Here is a 26,734-nt window from a genome sequence, read left to right as displayed (position 1 = left end):
TAATTATCATATTTGGAAGTCAGTCAGTGCTTGTGTTTCCTGCTGCCTAACCCTAACCCTATGTTTTCTATTTAAAATCTAAAAGTAAAAAAGTAACAATTTATTATGGCTGTCGAATAGTCTAGATGAGCCAAAAGTACAATTTTCACAATTAAATATAAGGGGTAAGGAAAATGGAATCATTACAAAAAAGAAACAAGTTTCCACAAAATTATAAAATTGTAAATGTAAGCCTACTTTCCATCACCGTTGTTTACCTGGATAGTGCATAATATCCGTGTGCGTACATGGGCTGGCATCCTTTGAGCCTACAAGTCAACTATCAGGGCCAATTTTGCCCACAGCCCTGCCTGCGCGAGTATGAGAAACATGGCGGAAAGCGAGTTGAACGTTGACAGCCTCATCTCTCGATTACTGGAAGGTAGAGGAGCATTGTGATATTTTGTCTTCTTGTGTTGCTTTATCAATGGAATGACTGACTTATACGTTGTTATTTGTAACCAGTAACTTTACGACATGTTAAAAATAATTTTGCCATCTTGCATCCATAGCTATCTGTGTTGACCACCAGCGACCCGTAAAGCTAACCGTCGCGTTAAAAGCTCTCTGCTCCGGGAGTAATGTAAACGTTATTGTGATGTCACACTGTGTAGGAGCTAGCACAGTTTGTGTTGGAATGCTAGCTAACGTTAGTCTCGACCTATGGTCTCGTCACCGCACGTAAAATGGGAGATGAGTGAAAAAAAAAATCCCCTAACTGGTGTCTGAGAAAGAGGGCTAACTACGTTAAGTACTGATGTAACGTAACGGTATGACAATTGAACTATCCGAGTAGTAGGGGCAGGTTAGTGTTTTCTCTTCTGTTAAAGACGGAATGCAATGAAACGAGAAATCGCGGAATGCTGTGGTTGCTAAGTAACATTTACTGTTCTCGTTGGCGTGGCAGGTTGCTAGCAATTCGGCCGGACACACCCCCTTACGTGGGAGATCATTGAAACCTCCATAACTATTGACATTTAAAACCCTGAAATGTATGAATTTAAAATCTGAATCTGTAAAACTCTACAAATGAATCGCCCTTAAATGTAATTACCTTTAATTTAACAATTTATTGCTTAATTTTTTTTAATTAACTTCATTTATTTAATTATTCTTTTGTTTCTTTTGTGCTATTAATTTACATACTTTAATTAGTTTTTTTCTTTTTGATAGTTTTATTTTAATGTCTTGATGTCCAGCCATTTTTTTTCAGTGTTGACACTAAAGTTTGTTCCTTTAAACAAAACATATTTTATGGCATCACTTTCAAGCATGTTAGAAGCAAATTGAAGAATGGTGAAAACGGGTGAAAACATAACCTCCTTTGCAGAGGTAATTCTTTTATTTATTTTGTGTTATTTTTATCTGTATTTATTATTATTGCTAGTACAATATGTATCTATTTTATAACTTCTTTTGTAATACTCCTTCCTTGTTTGTTTTTTCCCCTTCTTTTCTTTTGCTACCATGCTGTCATGATGCTGCCCTTACAGTTTGAAAATGAATTGTTCAATGAAGTATCTAAAAGAAAAGCAGCATGCCTTTATGGCCAGAGCTAACACATTACTCAACAAGCTTGTTGTTTTTTGTTTTTTTTTTATACATAAAGCTGTCCTCTAGACTGTGTCCTTCCTGGACCCCACCCCCTTCGTTCACACACTTCCAGCTGAGCCAACAAGCTGTTCATTTCTGTACTTGCCAGTTCATAACAACCTGTGTTGACTGGAGTAAATGGCATGTCTGGTCAGTAGCAAAGCAAATGCAAGAGTCAGCTCTCTTTAATGGCACACTGTGATGCAAATGTAAACAAAAGGGTAGCTAGCCCCAATGCTGAAAGACAAAACACGATTGGAACGTGCTATCACACTCATAATAATTGCTAGGCATTTTAATACAAGTAGAGTCGAGTAGACAAAAACTTAAAAACAGAAGTGGTGTTTGCAAACATCAGTATGAAACAGGTCTTGCTTTTATGATCAGTTGAGAAATGCTCAAAATGCTGATTTTTGGCTGGAACACAGACCTTAGTTATATGTTTGAATATATTTTTTTATACTGTTTGTATGGTCTGAATAGTGCTGATTTAACCTGCAGTTAGAAGATTTTCCTGTCATTACATGCTGAGTACTGACCGTTTTGTACTTTTGCCTTGCAGTGAGAGGATGTCGTCCAGGGAAGATCGTACAGATGACAGAGGCTGAGGTGCGGGGGCTCTGCATCAAGTCCAGAGAGATTTTCCTCAGTCAGCCAATCCTGCTAGAACTGGAGGCTCCACTCAAAATCTGTGGTAAGAATTTTAAAAGTTTAGATATTTTTTCCTTTATGACGTACTTACGACTTACTGACTGACTGTGGGCAAAATGCTTACTTGTCTTTTCAAGTGTACAAATACACACAATTACTGTATTAAGGTTCTTGGAGTGCAGGTTTCCACCAAATAGATTATGGTATATTATTACACTACTGTGATCCAAAAGGGACACAGTTCATACACTGGAGCTTAAAAAATAAAACTTCCATCATGAAATATGTTTAAAAGCAATTAACATGGCATCTGTTTTTTCAAAGTGTTACATTAATTATAAAAATTCTGATGTCAATTAAACATGCAGTATAACATAATACCTGAACATATAATTCCAGGTGATATCCATGGACAGTACACGGACTTGCTGAGGTTATTCGAGTATGGAGGTTTCCCTCCAGAGGCCAACTATCTGTTCCTGGGGGATTACGTGGACAGAGGGAAACAGTCTCTGGAGACAATTTGCCTGCTGCTCGCCTACAAGATCAAATACCCAGAAAACTTCTTCTTGCTCAGGGGGAACCACGAGTGTGCCTCCATCAATCGCATCTACGGCTTCTACGATGAGTGTAAATTGGAAAACACACCTGTTTGTTGGGAACTGGCAACATTTGCATATAATTCACCTTGAAGTCCTAAATTTTCCATTTGGTGAAGGAGAACCCCGTCAGCATATGCAAACATTAAAAATTCTTCTTAAGTTATAAAACTGAGAAGCTCATGATATATTTTAATAGCCTTTAGTTTCTTTTTGGCAAATCTTACTTTCAAATCCAAGTCATTTTTCACAAATGACAAAAAACACAATTTTGAATATAGAAATCCAGGATTATTTAGTTCCCCATTTAAAATTGCTTTGTCTTATTTGTTCTTTTTGTGACACATTTCTTTATTTTTTCCTCAGGCAAGCGCAGGTTCAACATAAAGCTCTGGAAGACATTCACAGACTGTTTTAATTGCCTGCCCATTGCTGCGATTATTGATGAGAAGATCTTCTGCTGCCATGGAGGTTTGTGAAGTATCTCTGTTGAGCAATGTACTACTAGATAATATGATGTATTATCTATGTTATAGCAGTGTGCTGCTGGATAGGTTTAAAAAAAGCTAATGTTTAAAATGTGACATTACTACATTTATCAGCATTGGTGTAATGTTTTATGTAATAACAATGTTGAATGGATGAACATTTAAGAGAATAATTAGAAAATCATTTTTTATAATTCTTCTATATTGCTATAACATTGTTTGTAAAAGTACTACAGATGTTCACTGTAATGTTATGTTATCATCACCACATCATATTATCTAGAGGTAACTAGATTGTCATTTTGCTTTAGGATGAATAAAAGAAAATCTTATATCTTTTCTTTATGTACATTGTGATGCATGGGAGATTTGCTGTAGCTCGTGTCACTTATAATACAATCACCTGTTCTCCTCAGGGCTCTCACCTGATCTACAGTCCATGGAACAAATTCGACGCATTATGAGACCCACTGACGTTCCAGACACAGGTCTGCTGTTCTCTGTGTTTGTGCTAACTGAATAGTCTTGATGAGCTGATTCCATCCTTTACATACTGTCTCCAAAAAAAAGCATGGGATAGTTAAATGCAGTATAGTAATACATCTGCCTTGCTTGATTGTAAAAGACGAGTGATAGAAGGTAAAATCAAAATATCACTATCTTAAAGTGTTATTTATAATTTGTAGTCTTCCCACCATATGAAAATGACACTTTTAAGTTCAAGAAAAACTGTGTTTGAAGAAGCCTTCGGTTTGGATGCTTCAGCGTTATTGGGATACCTTGGTCATCGAGTGCCAACAGAAAACACTGGTTTATATCAGGCACTGATTTCTGACCACTGTGTGTTTGTGGCTTACCAGTGCCTCTGATCTGTTCTAGGTTTGCTGTGTGACCTCCTGTGGTCGGACCCAGACAAAGACGTCCAGGGATGGGGGGAGAACGATCGGGGAGTTTCCTTCACCTTCGGGGCCGACGTTGTCAGCAAGTTCCTCAACCGCCACGACCTGGATCTGATCTGCCGAGCACATCAGGTAACACTCCTGCTTCCTTGTGATTTACGACTGTATTCAAAAGGATACTGTGGAAAATTTAACTTTATTTTTTAAAGGCAAATAAATTTACAAATTCCCTGAACTTTAAAGATACATTAGCAGCACATACAGGAACATCAATAAATAAATAGTTTTTTTTTTTTTGTCAGTTCAGTTTGATGTATTTAATAACGTGATAAAAGACTCAGTTTCCAGACTTGTACAAATTAATGCAAGTTTTTAACAGGTACATCAAGGAAAGCATAAAAGTGAAGGCAGTTTGCTGTTAATTTAGCTTACACAGTGTGTTTCCCTAAGATGGATGAATAATTGTGAAAAAACAACCAGATCCAGTAAATTAAATACTTTATCAGTAATGTTACCAGGAGGCAGTGTAGAAATAGTATAACAAAAACTCTCCCAGCTGTCATATCTCCAAAGCCTCACAGTACAGTATGCTGTAAAATCATTTTAGCCATAATACTGCAGCTCTATTCTCCTGTTGCTTCTTTTTCACATATCAGTACTAATTTTTTGTGCTTTTAAATATGATTAATTGGTTATAAAGGTTGTTGCCAAAGAATCCTCTCCACATCCACCAATCATTTCAGCTCTAATCCTTCTACCTACAGGTTGTAGAAGACGGATACGAGTTCTTTGCCAAGAGACAGCTGGTGACGCTGTTTTCTGCCCCCAACTATTGCGGGGAGTTTGACAACGCAGGCGGCATGATGAGTGTGGACGAGTCCCTTATGTGCTCCTTTCAGGTACACAACAAGTATTTGTTGTAGCGTCACATTAATCCTAATTTATGTGGTGTCAACGTATTTATCGCTACCATCATCCTGTCTTCCAGATTCTGAAGCCGTCAGAAAAAAAAGCAAAGTACCAGTACGGCGGGGTGAATTCAGGACGCCCAGTCACCCCGCCTCGCACCACTCAGGCACCTAAAAAGAGGTGAGTGGCTGGCCCTGACTCTCCTGCTCCTCCCCCAGCTGGTCTCTGGCCCATGTCTCTGCAGCCTGCCTCAAACACTCCAGCCTTTTCTCAGTAAGCTTGTTCATGTAAACAGAAACTCCAGGAGTGTATTTTGCTTGTTCTGTGGGTATTTTTATGAACACGAGTGGTATTTTTTCCATTTTTTGAATCCATGGTATGTATTAACTCAGCTCTCATTTCTACTACTCAGTCCATTCAACAATATTAAAACCAACCCTTTGTGGAATGGACACGATGTTCAGAAAAGATGCTTCTCTGCCTTTTAGATTAACAACTTCCATTGTGATTTTGTGAATGCATGCACACTTATGAGACTGAGATGGGTTCTTTGCTGTCGCCAATGTAAAATCCTCCCAGAAAGACACAGAAAAGGTAATGTCCATGTAATTTACCTAATTACTGCCATTGTTCCCTTCTATATTGGCCAAAAGTAGAAAAGGAATAGTTAGACATTAGACATTTTGGGAAATAAGCTTATTTGCTTTCTCTTCGACTTAAGAATGTTATTCCTCCACATGGAGATATCACTAAAATCCTGAGATTTTGATGATAAAAGTGCAATAAATATCAATAGAAATCTTGCCAAATGCAAGAAAAAACATTTGTAAAGGCCATTAAAGCCTATTTGAACTTTGAAAACCTGTCACAGCCGACTCTTGCTTTATCTTCACTAGGGCATTCATAGATAATAGATTATCTGCATTAAATAAGTGTTTCCAGCTCTCAACATTTTTTACCCCTCACATCTCTGAACAAGCATTTGTGATTGTCGAAGAGCAGAGTTTCCATTATTGGTATGAAGTAGGGGAAAAAAAAGCAATGCAGTAGTGTAACAGGTTCCTTTTTTTTTCGTTCTGATGTAAATTCAGTGTATGTGGAAATGTGGGAACCAAACATCAGTGAGAACTTGAGTTTGTGTCCTTTAGTCTGGTGAGTACAGTAAGTGTGTAGAAACGTAGAGATGGATATGCCAATGCAAGATGAAGGTATATAAAAGAAATGTCACAAACAGTACAGGAGTAAAAAAAACTAGGCCAAGTGGAGACTGATGAAGACTAAAAACCAGTTCTAAGTATATTCATTTTTACGACTTGAAAAGCTGTTAGTTCTCCACAGTCAGTGGATGTCGACCTCTCTCACATGTTGCACTTCCAGTCATCGCATGACTTTGTAAAGAGGTCAAACTCATCAAGTCAATACAATATTGTTTGTTGTTGGCATTATGCTAGTTATATTACATTGTTCCCACTCAGTGGTTTTTGAACAGAGTACAGTAAATCATTTCCACTAATTAACATTTAACCTATGTATTTTTTTTTATTTCAATCTTGCCTTTTGCCTTGTACGTCTATTGGTCTTCAAGTTGGAAACAGTATGTAAAGACGTTCTGAGATTTGTATGAGTTTGTTTCAAACGAGTGAAATAAATGGAAGTGCTGTTGAGCCTGGTTCCTGACTGTTTCTGGTAAATCAAGTGTGTGTTGTTGAATTACATGGACTAAGGTAAGTCTGAAATCGCCATGTTCAATCTTCGACAGGAGAATAAATGTGTTACTACATAACAGTTACCTGTGGTTAAAATCATATATAAGACAGAGGTCAAACAAAGTTGATTTGGAGGAATAAAAAAAAAAATCAACTTTATGTAAAAAATAGATTTTATAACATTTTCAGACACAGAACCCTGTCTATGGATGGATCTTAAACTGTTTTTACATGCTAATTTTTCTGCCGCCAGAGTGGAGCATTAGTGTGTTTCCTGATTTAGACAGACCTCAATCTGTCTTGAGGGCTTGCAGCACTGACTGTGGTACTCTGCTGACGTAGTACTCGTGGTTGCGTAGTGTAGCGAGAACGCCAGCAGAATTCATGTGCCTTACATTAGCATCGTAGCAGTATGCATTGCCATGCATGTCAGTCAGTTTACCTGCACAAGAAAAGAAGGAGATGAGATGTTCAGCAAATTGATTCAAAGTCTGAAGCTTAACCTACAGATGCACGCCAATAAAAATATAGGGCTAGTTTGTTTTAAAAAGTGGAAGTTGGTATCGGAGGCCTACATAACGGTTTTTACCTCCGACTGCATGGAGGATGGCTTCAGGAGCACAGGTGTCCCACTTCTTGCATCCCGGACTAGCAAAGACATAAGCAGACGCCTTTCCCTCAACAAGCTGGATTATCTGCAAAGAGATGATTGAATAAACAGCTGTTCTTCACACATCAACAAGCTCTTTGCTTGGTGTTTTGTTTGTGTTATTGCTAAAATGGCTTCATTCTTGTCATGCAATCCGAGTTCCCTGCTCAGTTTCCTTAACTAATACTTTGCTGTATATAAATATGTGTGTATAAAACTGAAACAAACTTCAATATCAGTAGTACACAGCTTTCTGCTCAGGCTTTGCAGCAATAAAATCTCAGTCAACTGATTAGTCCATTAACAGAGAAACATTTTTATAATTATTTAATTTAGCAAAAGTACCAAACATTTGATGCCCTGGAATTTGATTTCCAGGGCATCTGCAGGTCTTGGAAAATCATTAAAAGCACTGAAATTGGTTGTCTGTTGTAGGCAGTAATTTTAGTTTTAAAATGTTTTTCTATCAAATCGTTGCCCATCAGTAGCACCATCAGACCTGTGGCACCGTCACTACTGCTGCTACAGTAGCAGGGAAGCTCATTGTCTCATAATGAAGAAATGTCCATTTTGGCAAAACTGAAGGGGACTTGAATTAATTATTCATATTTCTATTTCTCTTTTTTTTTTTGCTGCTTATCTAGATGCAGGTTCCATTAATTTAATTATCTATATCATCAGGATTTATTGTTATAAACTGCTGGGAGGAACTGAAAAAAATATGATGTAATAATAAATAATTCTAGGTCATTTTGTCCCAACTGGTTTTGCATCATACATTCATACTTTGGACAGTATGATTATCAGTCAGGTATTAAATTGCATTCTATGTGGCATTAAAAAGGTCTTAAATTTAACGTGTCAAAAACCACAGAAATCCTGATTACACATAGATTGTAGAGTCTTTTAATAATTTAAAATTGTGGGTGACATTTTACACCATCACCAAACCGATTTTGAGGCATCAAGATGGTTGGTGATGGTGGTTGATTGCTATAAACACAAAAAGAAGACTGGCAGTATCTACCAGCCTCTGTGCTGCATTTTACTGTGTATATGGCTCCAGTTTGGCAGCAATTTTGCTGCACTCTTTACTGACACAGAGGGAAATTGCTTAAGGCACAAGATGATGAGTTAGTGGTAGTTCTGAAAACCATGAGTCTGATCGTGCTGTGAGATTCAGTCAGAAACCATGACTGCATTTGATAATTCATGCACAAGTCATCCATACACATGACAACATGACACAGCTTTTGGCTGAACAGGAGGACTAAAACCCACGTGACATTTTCACAAGCTCAGTGTTAAAACTCTAAATCCATCTCACCTTATTTCCAGCACCACCCACTCTTATAACTTCATGCGGCTCCATGGCATCTACGCAGTCCGTTACCACCTTGTTGCTATGGGAACGGGTGGTGGTGACAATTCGTCTGTCACCTGGAACTTCCTTCAGCTGAAATCCAAAGGCGCCCAGTCCCAGCATTCCCCACATGGTTCTTCCTAAACCCGCTCCTGCTCCAAGCTGACAAAGACTGAATTAACCAGACTGTTGGCTTTTAGGACACTGCTGCAGGACATCATTTACTTTGGTCTGTACCTGGTAGTTGTAGAAAGGCTGGTTGATGACACCTGCTATAGCTCTGCCTCCATATGCAATACCAATAAGCACTGTCACATTATCCAGGAGCCCTGAAGTCAGAAAACAGCAGGATGTTAGCTGGAGGCAACTTACCAAAGCCTCATCTTTTAGTGTTTATTCAATCACTAAGCAAACATGAAAAACTGCTCAGGCCAGTCAAGAGTCGATATGGCAATTTCATGAAGAGAACGTGGTCTTGAATAATTACACACACGCACGCACGCAGACATGCATGCACACACACACACAGTATGTGGAGGCGGATTTTTTTAAGAAGCACAACAGCCTACCTTCTGTATATTCCTTTGTGCCATCAAGAGGATCAACCCACACCACAAGCTGAGATTCAGAGACACAAACAGAGAAAATATGTGCACAAAGTGAAAGTGAACACCACAATATGTTTATGTATAAATACAACTGTGCTGCACAAATTTGTAATAATTCTGATATGTAGAAATGTGTATTTTGTAATGTGTTCATTCAGTTCAGTTATTCAGCTATACCTAATTACTGTTCCTGAGGATATATATTGCACTTCCAAATGTTACCTCCTCCTCTTTCAGTCCACTGTATTCTGCTGGACAGCTCTTCTGGAGGATTTCCTCTGCCTGGCCATTCTCAATGAGGTCCTCCTTTGCCTCCTCAAATGGAAGCTCCTGCATTAACAAGAAATACATGTGATCATCTGCCCTTGTCCTCACTGTCCATCTAAAGGCGAAAACCAGAATAATCTTCAAGGACTTCTTTCACTCACCTCCTCTCCAATGATGGTGATTTTTGGGAAACGTCTGGACAATGAAGCACAAATGCTCTGCTGTGCTAGTCTGTCTGCCAGCGTCTGCAGATCATTAGCTCCTGTCTGTGCATGGGTACAAGGTGGAATCAGAAAGGTTACAACAATTACAGTAATCTCAGTCTACACTGAACATACAAGGCTAGGAGCGTAATAGCTTGTGGGCTATATGCACATTTGACCTCCTCTGGGATTTAAGTGCTAAAAACAAAAAGGGCTCTACCTTTTCCACAATGCCAAGGTCTCCACTGTGAAGAACCTTCCTCACAATGGACCCAGCCTTTTCAGCCACAGAGTAGGCAGAGGCCACCAGCCGCATAACCACAGCAGGACTTGCAGACATTGCTGACAGACAGAGACAGTTCACCATTACTAATACCTTAAGGTCTACAGCCACAGCAGTTGGTAATGAAGTTGACATGATGATCATGCACTAAAAATAAAAAATGTTGTCTTCCTTATTGCAAGTAGTGTGAGAAAAGAAATTTGCTTCTAATTTTTTTTTATTTTTTAAAACAACTTAATAACTTTGTAGCTAATGACATTCACTGGATTCACATCATTATCTCATTTGAACAGTTAGTCTTATTATCTAATATTTCACTTTAATTGATGAAGCATTAAAATAGTAGAGCGGGGGACTTTGTGTTTACCAGCAACGTGGTTAGCAATGTAAATAAAAACAGCTTGTAAACAGTCACAATGAGCATAAACCTAAGTTAGCTAACATGCTACTGGTGATAGCTAGCTGAAGCAGTAATGTTACTCCATGAATGTTGAAATATCAACTACAAAGTCCTAGAAAGTTGTGAACTAGGATGAATACTTACTGAATCAAACGCGGGCGGACAGACAGGCGGACAGACAGACACCGGTTTCTGATAACTTGAAATTGGGAGATGTCGGAAATGCAAAAAACTATGACCCCCTCAAAGATCGGAAATGCATTGTCAAGATAGTTACCTACCCAACCGAAGCTAAATTGTCAGCTGGTAAGATTGCTTGTTCGAACATTCAGCAACATCTACTAACTAACGATAAATTAGTAAGATCTTAAAACGAGGGTGTGCCATTATTTCAGGTCTGAACCTAACACAGAAACTATCAAATGAGCATTTCCCTGGTCCAACCTTTGACTGTACATGAGTAAGTCAGACAGCTTGTAAGCAAATACGCAATTAGACGGAGGGAACCATCCCACTAAGTCAGTAAAATATTTACTCTCTGTGAAAAAAGTCATACAATGGGTCCAAGTGTCCCTCGGGTTTTATTTAAGGGAAGAAGGACTGATGATATACTTGCTGGACGTTTTGTCTAATAAGCTTTCCACTTAAACTCAGCTGTTGTTACTTTTATAATTAAGAAACTTCCGTTTGGAGTTTTACATTAACATTTTCAACTTTAACTCTTACTTCAATTGGGCGTAATTTATTTTCTTGGCAGATTTCTTTGAAAATACCACTGCCTAACAATATGTAAAAATGTATTACTCTCTAGAGAAGAGACGCTGGACACTTCAAAATGTTTTATTAAATTTTGAAAGCCTTAAATGTCAAGTAAACAGCATTTTTCTCATAAATTAACAGCAGCTTGCCCATTATGTTTCATCTGTATGTGAGTCGTGACAAACTGTTTTCTTCTCATTCACATTCCTAAACACCTTCCTCACATTTTCACCTTAAATTACAGGGTAATGATGCATTATATCTCCAACTTTCTGTGACATTATTAAACTCTTTAAAAGAGAAACAGAAACAATGGTGAAGTGGTAAGTAGACAACTGTCAATTACATTTTATGAGTTATACAGACATACAGTAATAAACTGATGTTACCATTTTAAGTCAATCTAAATTCTTTTAAAAATAAACATTTCTGAAAAAAAAAAACCCTGATTATTTTATATAAATGTGCATATCACAAGTTCTTCATCTGTTAGCCAGAGGTCTATAACCCATCTCTCCCTCCAGCTGCTCTGCAGTGAGAGAGCCCAGCAGAGGCTGACAGTCTGGGTTGAAGACAGAATAAGCACTCAGCTCTCCAGGCTCACGGGCCGCTGGGCTACGGAGTCCTTCATAGAGCCAGTAGAAGAGAGAGATGACGAAGAAGGGCAGGCCGAACTCCAGTTCAACAAACAGCCCAAGCAGCACCAGCCACAGCAGCAATTTGAGCAAAGTAAGGTTTGAAATGACAAATTGTTTCGATGCCAGCCATCTTCCCAGAGCGCTGTCCAGCAGCCAGTCAGTATGGTCCTGCAGGGAAGATAATGTAAAGTTCATGATCTGGTTCAGTGGTTCCCCAGCTGGGGGTGAGGACCCCCCCGGAAGGGTTGCAAGATAAATCTGAGGGGTCACAAAATGATTCAGAAAATAGGAAAGAGAATACAAAACACAGTTCTGCTAGAAAGTAGTAGAACCCTAAAGTAGTAGTGGTGCTAAAAATTCATGGTGAAATAAAAACTTTTAGCTCTTCAGGACTCTAAATCTGATAAAACTGAACAATCTTTAACTGCTAACAGCTCATATATAAGCTATGACCTCTTTCTGCTTGATTCCCACATCATATGAGAGCTTGTGCCTTTCAATAAAGAGTGAAGTTGTCACTTGTTATTACCATTGAAATAATTTTTTGAACCAGTAAATTTGATTTAACCCCAGCATGTTTTACTATAGTATGGCATATTTCCAATCAGCAGTGGCGGAGAATAACTAACCACAATTTTGTTGAGCTTATACTTTAATTGGTTATTTACATTTTATGGAGCTTATTCTTTTACTTGTTTTACACTTAAAAGGGAAACGTTGTGCTTTTTGCTTCACTACATTAACCTCACATCTGTAGTTAATAGTTACTTTGAAGATCAAAATCCAAAACATTTAAATAGGGTATATTATATTCTAGAGTATATTAAGTATTTTAAATTAGCCCCACATTAACAAGCAACAACAATAAAACAATAATACAATAATGCATCAGTGTATACAAACCAATGATATCTTCTGCCAAGTGTTTAATTTTACTTTTGTAAAGTTTGTTGCTTATATTTTTAAAAACCTTGTGTGGAGTTTTTTTGCTTCAACATTGTGGAAATGCTACATAATTGCTAAGTTTAAAATCTCAATACACAGATCCACTGGTGCAAATAAAATAGGCCTACTGAACAAATATCAACTTCCAACTTGTCTCACAGTTTAGTTGTTAGTGATCTTACCTGGATTTGAGAGTTGTGAGCTGAAGCTCGGTTGTTTTCTGTCTGTTCTCTCTCAGCTGTTGATGTTGTTTCAGGCTCAGCCGCTATTGTCGGTTCTCTGTGCTGTGGATCAGCTTCCTGGTCCTTTTTAGTAGCATTTTCAGCCTGTCGCCGAGCCCTGAATTCTGCAAGCTTCTGCTCCATCGACACTAAATATTCACTGTCGTTTTTCAGTTCAAAAGAGCCGTTACGACAACTCATTCAAAACTCCTTGATATCAGCTTAGTTTCGGCTAAGCTTTAAAAAACATATCCAATACGTTTACATTGACTGTCTTTGACTTTAGCTTACACTTAAACCACATTTTGGAGATATTTCACCATGCTATTAGCTTGTTTACCTTCTACGTCAGCGTCTATGGATCAGAAGAAAAACGTCATGTCGTAAAATGTTTTCATGTGTCGTAAAACACTTTCAACTGTCGTAAAACGCGTCGTTTTCTAACAATTTCACCGCTCTGCTACAAGCTAGGTTGTTTTCAATCATTGGTGAGTTTCTAAACCTCTACGCTGTGATTTTTCAGTGGTTAATCGATCATTTTATGAATATATGTGGTTGTGGTTCTTGTTGTTGTCGGTAGCTCTCTCTTAAGCGAACGTTAGACATCATTAGTTTCTAATCTATCAATAGAGAAACTAAACGATTGACGTATATTAACGATGTCGAACACCTACAACACCAAGTCTGCTTTATGCTGCCTTTTTATTGTGGAAGACTAGTTAACGTTTGGTTAAGTGAAGTAGAAGAATGAAGTCAGATAAGATGAATATACTTAAGTAAAGTAGAAGTACCTCTACTTACCTGAGAACTACCTGAGTAGTTACTTTACTTACTTTCCACACTGATTTAAACAATAGTAGGGGCATCATTTTACAGCAGCTGGATGCAGGTTCACCTCTAGCATTCAAGTTTAGGACCCTGTTGCACAATACCATACTGCCTGTCTGCATTGTTTATAAGTCTAAAAATCTGTATCGAAAGTACAGCTGCTAACAGGCATTTTTTATTATCGATTAACCTGTCGCTGATATTCTTGTCTGATAAATGAATCGTTCAAAATATCAAACAGTCAACCAAATAATGTCAATTACAGTTTGTAACATAATGTCCTCAAATAGCTTGTGTTGTCTGACAAAAACCCCAAGATATATATATTTTATTTTATGTTTAAGTTGAGCAGCAAATAATAGGTGGAAGAGCAGGATCTGGTGAATGTTTGGAAAATGTTCTTGAAAAGTGATTGATTGATTATCAACATAGTTGCGAATTGATTTTTTGTAGAACATTATTGAAATGGTCTAAGTCAATTGATTGTTTCAGCCCTACGACTAAGGTTACTTTATTTTCTTTTGTTTATTTTGTTCACTGTAAATATCTCCTTGCTCATTGTCTTCCTCTCCAGACATGGCCTCAGCTCCAGCACAGCAGCCCACCCTGACTGTTGAGCAGACCAGAGGTGAGACGAACTGGAGCTATACAAGTTACTTTTTCTAGCTCTTTTGCTCTTTCTGAGGTTGTTCTTGAAGTTTCTGGAAAAATGTTGGACAAACACTTAATTTTTAAGTTTCCGTTTGTTCCATCACCTTTTTTTGAGTTTTTTCTTTTTTTTTACTTAGAATAAGATCCACATCTATTTAGGGTACTGTCTCAACTGTGTTCACAAAAGCAATCTAGAAACTTTCCAGTTTTCTAAAGCTTATGATTGTGTGTGTGTGTGTGTGTGTGTGTGTGTGTGTGTGTGTGTGTGTGTGTGTGTGTGTGTGTGTCTGTCCGTCCGTCCGTGTGTCCGTGACTTTGTGTAGTGATGTGGGTGTATGACTGTATTTGTGTAGGTGGGTGTTTGCACATGCATTTATTGTAATGAAATGTGCTAAATATTAAATAGCCTTCCACTTATACTGTATATGCATGATGTAGATGCAGAACAACTAATGTTTTTCTTGTTTCACAGTGGTACTGAGTGAGGTGATCCAGGCTTTCTCAGTACCAGACAACGCTGCTCGGATGGAGGAGGCTCGAGAGAGCGCCTGCAATGACATGGGCAAGATGCTGCAGCTTGTGCTTCCTGTTGCCACCCAGATTCAGCAAGAGGTTATCAAAGCCTATGGATTCAACAATGAAGGAGAGGGTAAAGCAGCATTTTCTAGCCCTTACATGTCGATTTAGGCACTCATTCCTTGACCTTTTTAGCATAAATACCTCATGGTATTTATTAGAGCTGCGCAATATATTTATATTACATTCTGATAACATAACATTGGCGATAACAATATATGTTAAATATGTTGTTTTATAGTCTTAAATTCTGCAGTAAAGTTAATTACATAATTTTCTGAGCCATTTAAGCACAGTGAAATTAATATCATATTAATAAAGGGACTGCATTTCCTCAAAACTGCCATAGATAGATGACACGATTTATCATCTTGGCTGCTTTACTTTCAGGTGTCCTAAAATTTGCCAGACTGGTGAAGATGTATGAAACCCAGGACCCTGAAATTGCAGCTATGTCAGCTAAACTGAAATCTCTCCTCCTGCCACCTCTGTCAACACCACCTATAGGAGGCGCTATTCCAGCTTCATAGGGACTATTTACATGCATTGGTCAACTGCAAGGTTACTTTCATTTACAGCTTTGGATCTGTGTGACCATCTTGTGTCTAGAGATTTTGGAAAAATTAGTATCAAACTCAACACTAATACGTTCCAGCAAGGATTAAACATGTACCTTATCTAAATTATGGTTTCATTTAAAGCATCCTTGCAAAACCTGTTAAATTATTGCTTTTGAAATGTTTCAGTATTTATTTATGTTACATGATTACCATTTGTCATTTAACATTAAACATTTCCTTTAATGCCATATTTTATATCATTCTTTTATACCATTTTTATATTCTGTCAAATGTATCAATGTCATTTTTGTTATATATTAAAATTCAAAGGTTTTCTGTGAATCTGTGTGTGGCATTAATGAGGAAAAAAAACAATAACTTATATTATACACAACTTTATTATTGCAATAAGACTTTGGCAGCAACATCTTGATGTTTTTAAAAATACTGAAGCGATTACACACATTTACATATATACATTTCCTCAAATTCCTCAAAGGCTTTCCTTACACAGTCTCTGTAGTTTTTAAGGTTAAAACATCACTATTACAGCATATAAAATCTGGATTCATGTCCACCCCCTCCTTGTTTTGTGGGTTTTACTTTTGGGTGCATGCAGATATGACAGCAGTGTATCATGGCAGGAGAGATTTAACTAAGTTTTTTATTCATCAGGATAAATACAACTTAAGTGCCCCAGACTTTGAAATCATCCACTTAAAATACAACATCATAAAGTGCTCTTTTTTTGAAAAAAAAAAGGCAAAAAGTGCAAAAACCAGCATACCCAGCACCCAGTAACAATTGTGAAAGTAATTGTTGAGCAGGTCATTAGTCTGCTATACCTTAAATATGTTTGTTTCCTGTGCATATTCACCCAGCAGCTTTTGAATCCAGTGTGATTGTAATGTACAGTTTGTAGAAAAATAAAAGTATTCCAAGGGCAAAACACAGTTTCCTTCATCTCGGTGTCAGCCAAGAGCCATTTCGATACATAAAATCACATCATAAAGTCTAATATTGCTGATACATTTTAAATCATGGCTGGCGAGCTCATTATTAATAGAGCTCCCTCTTGTGGTGAACAGTGGTTCAGTCCTTCCACTCCAGTGACAATGATAAAAAAGGAACCAAGAGCAAGACGAGAGGAGATGACTTCACATCTCAAAGTGACGGAAAATGCTTTCGACATAACCCAGTACCCTCTGCCAGTCCGGTCCGTCTGCCTTCAGCATCTCCTCTGCCGTCTGTCCCACAGTGAACATGGAAAGATGGTTATAAGAACAGAAGAACAGAAGGCACGATACAGTGAGCTGTGAGATTTGTAAGTAAATCAAAACTGTACACTAATCTTAAATCTCAAGTTGCATATATTTTATAAAAAATTAGAGGTTTACTGTGCAAAAAGTCTCTCACCAGTATGGCTGTGATTCCCACACTCTCTCCTGTCTTAAAAGCGAGGTCCAAATTTTCCTTCTGTAAAAACGGCATTCATGTCAGAGGCAGCTTTGGTATCAACTCGACTTGCTTGATGGTAAACCTCTGCGCCTTCATGACTATCAATATTTGTGCCTGGGTATCTGATATCGTTTTCTCCCTCTGTCTCGGTAAAAGTTCTTTAAGACATTAAAGCTGTGGTAATGCTCTTTGTAAATAACTGAACCTCCATAAATCTTCCTACGACATGTTTTTGTTTTGAGAATCAGTTTTACCTTGTCTTCTGGGTTGAGGCTGTCATAGGGAATGTGACTCGGTAAATATGTGTGATAAACAGCACAGAACGCCAAACCATCTTCCCAGCTGCTACTGAAGTTGGTGATCTCAATATTCTGTTGTAAAAATACATTTGATGATGAGAAAGTTTGATCTGTAAAATGTATTTTTGTTATCCATCTCAGTAATATCTCAATGATGTTGAAATGCCCCTTTTCTAACCTTATAACCTTGTGTTTGACTTTGGCACCAGCGCAGCAGGGAGTTTCTTCTGGAGCCACCATGACGCCGCAGCAGAGCACTGAAACCATCCTGAGGTCTGGGAGGACAAGACAACATTTTCAACCATGAATCAGTTCACTTTCAACTGCAGAAAAAATAACTGAATGAAGAAACTAATAAAATCACACAGTGAATAGTAAAACCATGTGTAATGAGATTTAAAACAATAATATACTATAGTCCACGAGATGAAGAGTCATGTAAATTAGTTTAAAGCAAATCTAGACTTAGGAACTGCAAGGAAAAACTTTCTGTAGGTTCAAGTGTGCTAAGATTGTGGCTAGGTTTGAATGTGATTTGATTGTTGATGTTTCAACAAATAAAAAGGAGCTAGTAGTAACTTACTTGATGGAATCCGAGCTTTGGTCCTCATCCTGTTTACCTGCAAGACACAGATACAGCCACAAATGTGAACTTATTCAGCTGCCAAAAAGATTATTTGGTGCACTGCAAGATGTAAACTCACCTGTATAAAAGCTGGACCAACTGTCCTGCCGCTGTAAAATGCGGTCCAACCTCCTCCCTTTTGCTGGCGCCTCTTTCTGGAAGAAAGTCATTTATAATTTACATATAACGTACTATAAATACATGTAAATCCTGATAATGTAATAAAAATGTTCAGCAGCAGCTGGTATACCTTGCATAGCGGCAATGTTGTGCTTGTGTTTTTTAAGGTGCCATTTTGACTGAAGGAGTCAGTTGGGAGGGGGAGACGAGATAAACTCCTAAAAGACAAAAATGTGCATGTTTGATAAGATGTTGTTGTAATGTAATGAGGCTGAACTTAAACATAGACTCACCAAGATCTTTCAGAGAGCATCACAATCCTCCTTGGATCTCTCTGTCCACGTTCCTCTTCTTTCCTTTTCTCCAGTGCAGCTAAACTACGAAGGTATCCCTCCGCTACCCCCTTCCCTCTCAGCTGCATGCTCCCTGCTCCATTTGCCTCCTCAGGATCGTGACCTGCACCTTCAGTTTCCACATCTTCATTTGCTTCATTCTCCTGCTTTTCCACATTTTTAGCTTCAGTCTCTTCTTCAGCTTCCTCCATAACTTTGCACATTTCCCTCCCCTGCCCCTCCCCAGAGTCTTGTCTCTCTGTCTGTTTATCACCATCTGTTACGTCTTTCACCCTGCATGCGTTTCTCAGAGCATCCAGCTCGGCTCGCTCCTGCTGCTGCTGCTGCTGCAGGGCGAGTTCAGTTAGCTTGCTGCAGACGTCTGTGTGCTCAGCTCTCAGACTCTCCAGCTCTCTGTCGCTCTCCCGCTGTCTGCCGAGGGCCTGGGCAAGCTGCTCCTCCACGGCCCTGTGGCTCTCCTGGAGTAAACCCAGAGCCTGCTCCGCCTCGACCCGCAGCCGGTCGGCCACAGACACCGCGACCTGCAGGTCACTTTGGAACTGATGCCACTCCAACCTCTCCGTCTGTGGAGGAGAAAAGAAAGAGCGCCAAATGGAAAGGAGAAAGACCGCTATATGAATTTAAAAGATCATATTCCTCAAAGGTGTCGTTTGGAGTCATGGATAATACTGATGCTTCTAATGTCTTACTTAAGGCACAAGCAAGTAATCAATATTTTCTCAGCACAACCTGGGTTATTTTAATAAGTATGCTGCAGTGATGTCACATGACATTATAATCAGACCAAAAATGCAAAGTAAACTGAATTGAACTAGACTTTTTTCACAATTTCGTTAATTTTCAGACACAAAAACTATTTGTTTGTGTGTCCTTTGTCTTCAACGTTGTCAAAATCAAGTTTATATTGCACAGGAAAGAAATGTGAGGTTCAAGAAATTTCGAGGGCCTGAGGGTGAAGCTGCCATGTGACGTGAAGCAACAACTCACCCTCAGTGTCTCCTTCAGTGTGTCCACCTCCTCAACCAGCTCATCTCTCTCTGTTATCAACCGCCTGAGCAGCTCTGACAAACAAGACAAACAAAAACAGAACAAGTATGAGAGAAAGTAAAGGCTGACAGCTATAATCAGTATATCAATTGCTACTTACAGATGAGCAACATACAGCACCATTTCATAACAGGTTTAACAATGTAACAGAAAGCTCACATTAGCAAAGGAGGCATGGGCAGGGACAGGCTTAGCAGGTTTGTTTTTGAACCACTGATTTCGTGTTAGTGATTTCGGTTGCTTCTGATTTTGCGGGTGAGTCATACCAGACACCCATAAAACTGTAAAATGCAAGGACTTGTATATAATTTCATCAGTGTGTCAATCACCATTGTGTCATCCCATTCTGTGATAGATAGCGACTTAAAAGACATTTATTTAAATGAAAATATTCAAGATCGCCGCTTTAAAACATGGAGAAGATTTCCTCCTTCAGCAGATGAGTGAGAAAACAACCTTTTACTGTCAAACTCCACGTTAATCTGCAAAGTGAAGCTCAAACACCAAAGTGTAGTAACAATAACCAAAAACACATTATGGAGTGTAGAGAGACTTTAAGTAAATCCAAAGAATTTAAAGTCACAATTTTAAGCATGGTACCAGTAACCAAGTTACTGGTAACTTACATTTCACTCACTTACATTTACTTTAAGTAGGAGCAGGAGACAAACAGTGCTGCTTTTGCAATTTAACTTTCCATAAAAGTGCCTTTAAAGAAGCAAAAGAAAACAATGAAGATGAGGGCCTACCGACAGCTCCTGTTGTAACATCAGTGCTGGGCGTCAGGCGTACTGAGGCCCTGTAGTGCTCCATCAGACTGAGTAAAACCAGGGATATCTCCTCTCCAACTCTGTCTGCTGCAGCCTGCGGCTCCAGCCCGCTGTCTCTCTCCTGCCAGCTCTGCTCTGAAGGTGATCCTCTGGATGGAGGCAGAGACGCTGGGCTGACCACTGCTTTCCTGTGTCTCCCTGCTGCATTGCTCACATTTGTCTCTGAGGGGCTGATGCTGTCTACACTAATCACGGCCCATTCTGTGGGAGCAGAAGGTTTCTGTGTCCAGTCTCCGACTGGAGTGGCGGTGGAGGGGGTGGTGCTGTCAGTCGGTGATGGCGTCTGTGCCTTATTAGTGGAAGCTGCGGAGGATAAGGCCATGGCAGTCAGCTCTGCCTCTGAGGGTGTGGTAGGAGGCGTGTGGAAGAAATCTAAAGGAGAACCTGAGAGGGGGAAAAATGTAAAACAGAAGAGGAGCAAAAGAAAGAGAAAGGCATAGAGGTGAAAGAGAAAATTACCACAGTTCTGAGCTTTAAAATAATCTAATATAAGTTGAAAAATGTGCTGAATGCAAAGCCCCCCTCTTCCTTCCCTCGATGCAGATGCAAGCACTCAGTGTCCACTCCCTTATTTACTGTCCTGGGCTGACTGATGCAGCAAAAAGCCTCTCCTGCCAATGTCTTGGCTGGCGTGCGCACGCACACACACACACGCACGGGTACACACACACCCCATGTGGCAATCCAGGAAGAGAGGCAATTTTATCCTGATCTACTATCTAACAGCTGCTCTCACTGCTACCACCAAGAGATTACATCCATCATCAGTTTTCTACATACATTTTCAGAAATTTAGAGTAATGTTGCTGCATTATTATCAAGTTTGACTTGGTTTCTAGATAGCAATACATCCTATAAAGCTTCACCTGTCATTGACAACTAATGTTCGAGCTATGTGGTTTCTGTACGATGCTGATAGTATCCTCTTCATGGTGTGCACTGATTAACTCATGCAGACTTCGGCAGGCTACAGGGATCTAAACCTGCTTTGACTCAGATCTTTTCATACTTCCTCTCCTCGTCCTTGTGTTGTACTGCAGGATTCTGCAGCCTCATCATTTCCCCGGCAGCAGCATTATGTAGTCTGTTCAGCTACAGCAGAGGAGCTATTCTCATCCTCCAGTTTGAGCCCACCTCCTGCATACTGACAGCTGAGAGATGAAAGCCAGGAGCAGCATTTCAAACAGCTGTAAGTGAGAATTAACCAGAGCAAGCGGCCGACTGAATGTCTTCAGTTCGAAAACAAGACATGTAATGCTGCACAGGGCAAACTCACACATTAGCCAAATGACAGCTGGGCTGTGATGCTTTGAACTGAATGACACTGGTGGCACAAGAGAGAGGCTAAAAGATCTGACATTTCTGAAACCCACTTCAGTGAAATACAGTTCTGAATCATCACTTCCTATGTGCCAAGAACTGTTTCATACAGTACCTCACACCAGAATTTCATTCAGAAAAACTGGGTAAATCTACAGAGAATCACTCAATGAAGCATTTTGCCTTCCTCATATATAAATAGCAGTGTTTCCTTTATAAAGGTGCAGAATTCATTTCATAACATGCTGTCTGCTGCCTCAGTGCGCTTTGGATAAACAAAATGATGTGATAAATTGTATTTGTCTTTGCATGTAATGAAAAAGAAAATCACTGCATTCACCACTGCTGTTCAAAAGTTTCAGTTGATGCTTCCTCACCCTAAATGTTCCTGTTACTCTTCCTCATTACAAAAGAATTAAAACTTCAGAGGACTTATCTTTTGATCTTAGTGCAAGAGCCAGTTCATTGTCACTTGGAATTACACATAATGAGACACAAAAAAAAGTAGATCAGTTCAAGATTGAGAGAAGAGAAAACTGGGCATGTACCACGCAGCAACATAAGAGCAGTATTTTCAATCCCCTGTACTTTGAAAAGAGTTTTTAAAAAGCTATAAAAGAAAAAATAATTCAATCATCACAATTCAAGACACTTGTTTGTGTTGCTGTGATACCTGTAGGGCCATGGCTGTCTTTGCCAGCATGGTTACCCATTATCCAGCAGGGGTGGATGTCTTGACAGGCTATCCCAGTGTCCTTCACTGTCTCCTCTGATTTGTGAAGCCAACTGCTGTCTGGACAGGGGGGGTACATATAAATCTTTCATAAGTATGACCCACTGCTGAACTTTTGCTCAGCAGAACAAAAGGAGTGCAACGTGTCAAGAAAAGATCCTCACAGGGAATCTTTAGTGAGTTCCTGGATACCACAATGGGCCAATTATTTATATCTTTAAATTAAAAACAAACTGCAGCACAAAAATCACTAAGTCAGTTGTTTCAGGGCCTTAAGTTTTCACTGGGTTGCTTACAACAGCTGCCTGATTTCTATAAGTCCTCCTAAAAAATGAAGAGCTGAATGTTATACAGATGTAACATATACCTGGCATGAAGTAACATACATGTGTGGTGTCTTAAAAAAGAGCCGCAGACATGTTAAAATCACAACATCCTTTCTAAAAAGGTGCAGACACCTTCCCCCGCAGTGCTGTGGGGTTATATCATTTCTAACACATGGCCGACTCTCGACTGTGAATAATCATCCAAACTCCATTAAATAATCTAGTGATTTAAGGTTGCCATGGTTATAAATTAGACCCGTACATTAAAAGCCATAAATAAGCTTAGTAAGATATTGGTAGTATGTGCACACAAATTTGGCATGCCGATGATTTCTCATGATGCACTGAAATTTCACAATAATTAAATTTCTACCACTGAGTCATACACCTGACTGCAGCCACCGCAGGGGAGTATTAAGGAGTGGGCCAACAGGAGAACTAACTATACAATCTAAACTGTTATCAAATCAATGTGTAGGTTGGTGACTTGCAAGCCGTATTAAAGAAGACCTCCAGTTAATATGTAAAATGTTTCGAAATTTGACATGCTAAATATTACTGTTTTCAACGAGCCAGGCAACTTTAAACTGCCCGTTTGGTGAATGAAGTTTGGAATCAAGTTATTTATTTATTTATTTTTACAAAAAGAACTATCCCTATGGGAGGCAAGTGATGTTTTTGTGAAATGAAAAAATGTTTCGGCTAAGACATACATTGAATCTAATTGCACACACACTGCGCACATCGTTACCCTCCAGTTTCATTCAACCTACCTGCTCAGTCTGCCAGCTGGATGCCTTCCAGTTTGGTTCCGAGCTTGTCCAAGGGGTTTCTTCTCCGCGTCTCTAGACTTCCTCGCCGGGGGGGTTTCTGCGTCCAGTCTCCCAAATTCACCGGAGGACACGGTTCGAATTACTGACAATCATTTTTCTCCGATATCCCATATTCACCACACAGCAACAGAGAGGCAGCCACCAGCTATAACTTGAGTCCAATTCCCGATAATACCCAACTCTGCTTCTCCTTTAAATCCAATGCGACAAAAAGCGAAGAACGAGACAGAAACAAACCGGTTGCGCAGCAGCTGCACGTTGTATCAACGACATGACTGTCATTAATGGCGTTATTGAGAGCAGTGTCTGAAAATGTTTACACAAAGTCACCATTTAAATGCCCAGGTACTGTGTAGTCTGTTGAAGAAAATGCCGAGAGAGCGAGCGGTGGAAAAGGAGCGCGAGGAAAGCAGTTCAACCAGGTGGAGGATAATTAACTTTAGTTAAATGCAGGTGTGCTTGGAAGCTTACTTGTCATAGCTTCACACGGTCTGAAGGTATGTTAAGAATTAGTGTAGCCAACATTCTGACACATAGCATATTTCAGCTACAACAAAAAGGTACGAAAACAGCCCCAGGCAAGAACAAAGGCGTCTGATTAATAATGAATGCATTTGTGTTATTCGCTTGAACAGGTTTCAGTATAATCGAACTCCAAACCAATAAAATCATACATGAAAATCATGACAGCTTGGCTCTTACAGTTGAGTACTATTAAACACAATTCAAAGGAAATTATCCACATTACAGACGAGACAAGACAGAAGTCAGAAGTGGTGGAAAAATGTTCATTTTAAGTAAAACTAGCAATACCACACTGTAAACATACTCAATTACATGGTGTAATTGGCCAAAGTGGTAGTAATGTTGACTATTTCATAGTTTGATGCTTAAATCTTTAAGGCATAATATTTTATAAACTGATAATATTGTTAGTATTTAAAATCTTAATCTGAAAAGGTACTACTAACTATACCTGAGAGATAAACGTGGTGGAGTAAAAAGTATAATATTTGCCTCTGAAATGTAGTGGAGTAGAATTATGAAGTAGCATAAAATGTAAATACTCAAGTTAAGTATAAGTACCTTATGGTTGTATTACAGTATAGTAGCTAAGTAAATGCACTCGCGTTACTCTCCATGGCCATGTTATAGTCTGACAAATGAAACATGACTACAAACAAATGAAAAATGCTGCAGTGAAAAAGACCGAAAATGAATCATTTCATATGCAGTGCATTGCATCAGTTGATATGTGTGTTGGTGTGTGTGTTCAGTTGAATTCAAAATGACAGAAACAGAAGAGAGAGCTCAGTGGGAAGAAACTGGAATTAATTGTTTTAGGACCACCGATGGAGCCGGTTAATCTGTGGTTAAGTATTTCAGAACCACGGAGAGCGGCAGAGTGAGATCAGATTGCTATGCATTATTCTTATGTAGTTTGTAATTTGAATGTAGATCACTGTAGAGTTAAATGTTCCAGGACCATGGACAGGGCACAGTGAAAAAGAAATCTGGCGCCCTCTGCTGTCCAAATTCGATACTGCCAGGAATTATAATAATAAAAAACAATATTTAGATTTATTCATAAATTGGTCAAAATTCCATGTTATTGATAAATGAAGTGGATTTTGTAACAAACATCCTGACTTCCTGTCCTGTGCTTGGTCTGTGCTTGTGGGAATTCAAAATGGAGCACGTATGAGCATTCTTCCAAACTCTGACACTATTCTCTACAGGGAGTTGTGTCACTGGGTTTTATTATATTGCCTTACATACAGTAGATAAGACACCTGAAGAAACCACTTAAAAATTTTTGGAAAAGGATGACTTCAAAGATCACAAGTTCATGTTAGTTTTGTAAGCTTTAATGTACAACATGGATTCTGCAGTTTTTCAGTGCATGCTACACTGTCTCATATTTTTTAAATTTGTTTCTTTTACCTCCCAGACAGATCAACCCAAACCAAAACACCTCAATTTAACTAAAATGCACAGATCTGTGACAGTGTGTGTGTGCGTTTTATTGTTGACAAGGTTATATTATCATTGTTTTGTAAGTTAGTGCGGACTGATTTGCACAGTGTATAATCTATTTGTCTCTGCAGTGTGAGCAAAGGTTTAGAGATACAGGCACTTTTCAGCTTCTGGCTGTTTTATGCAATGTACCCACATGATTTCTCAGTGACCTTACCCCTCACTGCAAAATCAGTTTCTTAGCAATCAATCTCACCATGTTTCTTCCCACTCACTTTATACCTAAAGCCTGAGGCACTTCTACAGTCATTTTCTCCATCTAAAAAAATAAACTGACAAACTACACTTAATAATAACTTAGTTTTATTACCGATGTTAAGACTGGGGATGGGGGGGGGGGGGGGGGGGGTTAAAGTGAAGGAGGAACTTAATGGGTCTTTGGCTTTGGCTGATCTCTTACTCCAGATGGGTGCAAGTAAAAGACAAGCAGAGAGGTAGGCTACAGTAGAGAATATAGGTGAGGATTGACCCTGAAGGTGCAGTTCAGGTGTGACTCTCCTTTGAATCTCAGTTAGCACTTTTTAAGGAAATATGTGCTGAGCTTGTACTTTGCCAGTACACTGCTGTAAACCCCCCCACCCCACCCCCCCAGGAGCTGTCCAGTGACAAAGCAGTCTACCTCCACCAGCCTGTCATGAAGCTCTGATGAAGTAAAGTGCCTTTCCCAGGAGCACTTCAACAGCAGCCCCTGAAGGACTGAACAGAACAGTGTTTATCATCCACATCCCCTAAACAGAAAGTTATTCCAGTAAGATTTTCACAAGTGCATTTGCAATTGTTTTAATAATCTGGCTGCACAGATAAAGTCAATTTCTAAGAATGTTTCTTTATTTAAATGTTTTCTCTTAACTGAATTGTATTTTATTCTTTAACATTTTTGATTTGATTTACTTTTTCATTCCTTGTTTACTACAAAGC

The 26,734-nt window shown here is 39.0% G+C and overlaps 5 protein-coding genes across 5 annotated transcripts; 2 read left to right on the top strand and 3 right to left on the bottom strand.

Annotated features, from left to right (window-relative positions):
- Positions 1 to 333: 333 nt before the first annotated feature.
- LOC111661496 (serine/threonine-protein phosphatase PP1-beta catalytic subunit-like) lies at positions 334 to 6,842 on the top strand. The gene is made up of 8 exons (XM_023415090.2): positions 334 to 421; positions 2,195 to 2,326; positions 2,683 to 2,913; positions 3,249 to 3,353; positions 3,787 to 3,858; positions 4,250 to 4,401; positions 5,034 to 5,168; positions 5,258 to 6,842. The coding sequence occupies exons 1-8, from the start codon at positions 361 to 363 to the stop codon at positions 5,360 to 5,362; spliced, it is 993 nt and encodes a 330-aa protein (XP_023270858.1). The 5' UTR covers positions 334 to 360; the 3' UTR covers positions 5,363 to 6,842.
- On the bottom strand, positions 4,447 to 10,923 carry bpnt1 (bisphosphate nucleotidase 1). Its single transcript, XM_023415091.2, has 9 exons — positions 10,802 to 10,923; positions 10,195 to 10,316; positions 9,933 to 10,037; positions 9,727 to 9,834; positions 9,466 to 9,514; positions 9,134 to 9,225; positions 8,861 to 9,058; positions 7,474 to 7,579; positions 4,447 to 7,326 (listed from the first exon to the last, which is right to left on the bottom strand). The coding sequence occupies exons 2-9, from the start codon at positions 10,312 to 10,314 to the stop codon at positions 7,175 to 7,177; spliced, it is 930 nt and encodes a 309-aa protein (XP_023270859.1). The 5' UTR covers positions 10,315 to 10,316; positions 10,802 to 10,923; the 3' UTR covers positions 4,447 to 7,174.
- Positions 10,924 to 11,481: 558 nt separating this feature from the next.
- On the bottom strand, positions 11,482 to 13,569 carry saysd1 (SAYSVFN motif domain containing 1). Its single transcript, XM_023414890.2, has 2 exons — positions 13,182 to 13,569; positions 11,482 to 12,222 (listed from the first exon to the last, which is right to left on the bottom strand). Exons 1-2 carry the CDS (start codon positions 13,419 to 13,421, stop codon positions 11,899 to 11,901), a joined length of 564 nt encoding a protein of 187 aa, XP_023270658.1. The 5' UTR covers positions 13,422 to 13,569; the 3' UTR covers positions 11,482 to 11,898.
- Positions 13,570 to 13,578: 9 nt separating this feature from the next.
- grcc10 (gene rich cluster, C10 gene) lies at positions 13,579 to 16,177 on the top strand. The gene is made up of 4 exons (XM_023414891.2): positions 13,579 to 13,708; positions 14,623 to 14,676; positions 15,172 to 15,348; positions 15,666 to 16,177. Exons 2-4 carry the CDS (start codon positions 14,625 to 14,627, stop codon positions 15,803 to 15,805), a joined length of 369 nt encoding a protein of 122 aa, XP_023270659.1. The 5' UTR covers positions 13,579 to 13,708; positions 14,623 to 14,624; the 3' UTR covers positions 15,806 to 16,177.
- Positions 16,178 to 16,214: 37 nt separating this feature from the next.
- LOC111661365 (uncharacterized) lies at positions 16,215 to 24,192 on the bottom strand. Its single transcript, XM_023414893.2, has 12 exons — positions 23,720 to 24,192; positions 22,561 to 22,680; positions 20,487 to 20,951; positions 19,678 to 19,751; positions 18,631 to 19,253; positions 18,468 to 18,555; positions 18,297 to 18,372; positions 18,176 to 18,212; positions 17,771 to 17,867; positions 17,548 to 17,664; positions 17,252 to 17,311; positions 16,215 to 17,082 (listed from the first exon to the last, which is right to left on the bottom strand). Exons 2-12 carry the CDS (start codon positions 22,598 to 22,600, stop codon positions 16,993 to 16,995), a joined length of 1,767 nt encoding a protein of 588 aa, XP_023270661.1. The 5' UTR covers positions 22,601 to 22,680; positions 23,720 to 24,192; the 3' UTR covers positions 16,215 to 16,992.
- Positions 24,193 to 26,734: the final 2,542 nt, after the last annotated feature.

This window comes from Seriola lalandi, unplaced genomic scaffold (assembly GCF_002814215.2).
Source record: "Seriola lalandi dorsalis isolate HSWRI2012SDOR001 ecotype SW California unplaced genomic scaffold, Sedor1 jcf7180002054544, whole genome shotgun sequence".
NCBI lineage: Eukaryota > Metazoa > Chordata > Actinopteri > Carangiformes > Carangidae > Seriola > Seriola lalandi.
The sequence above is the reverse complement of the archived record's forward strand: the minus strand, read 5'-3'. Positions and strand labels throughout refer to the sequence as shown.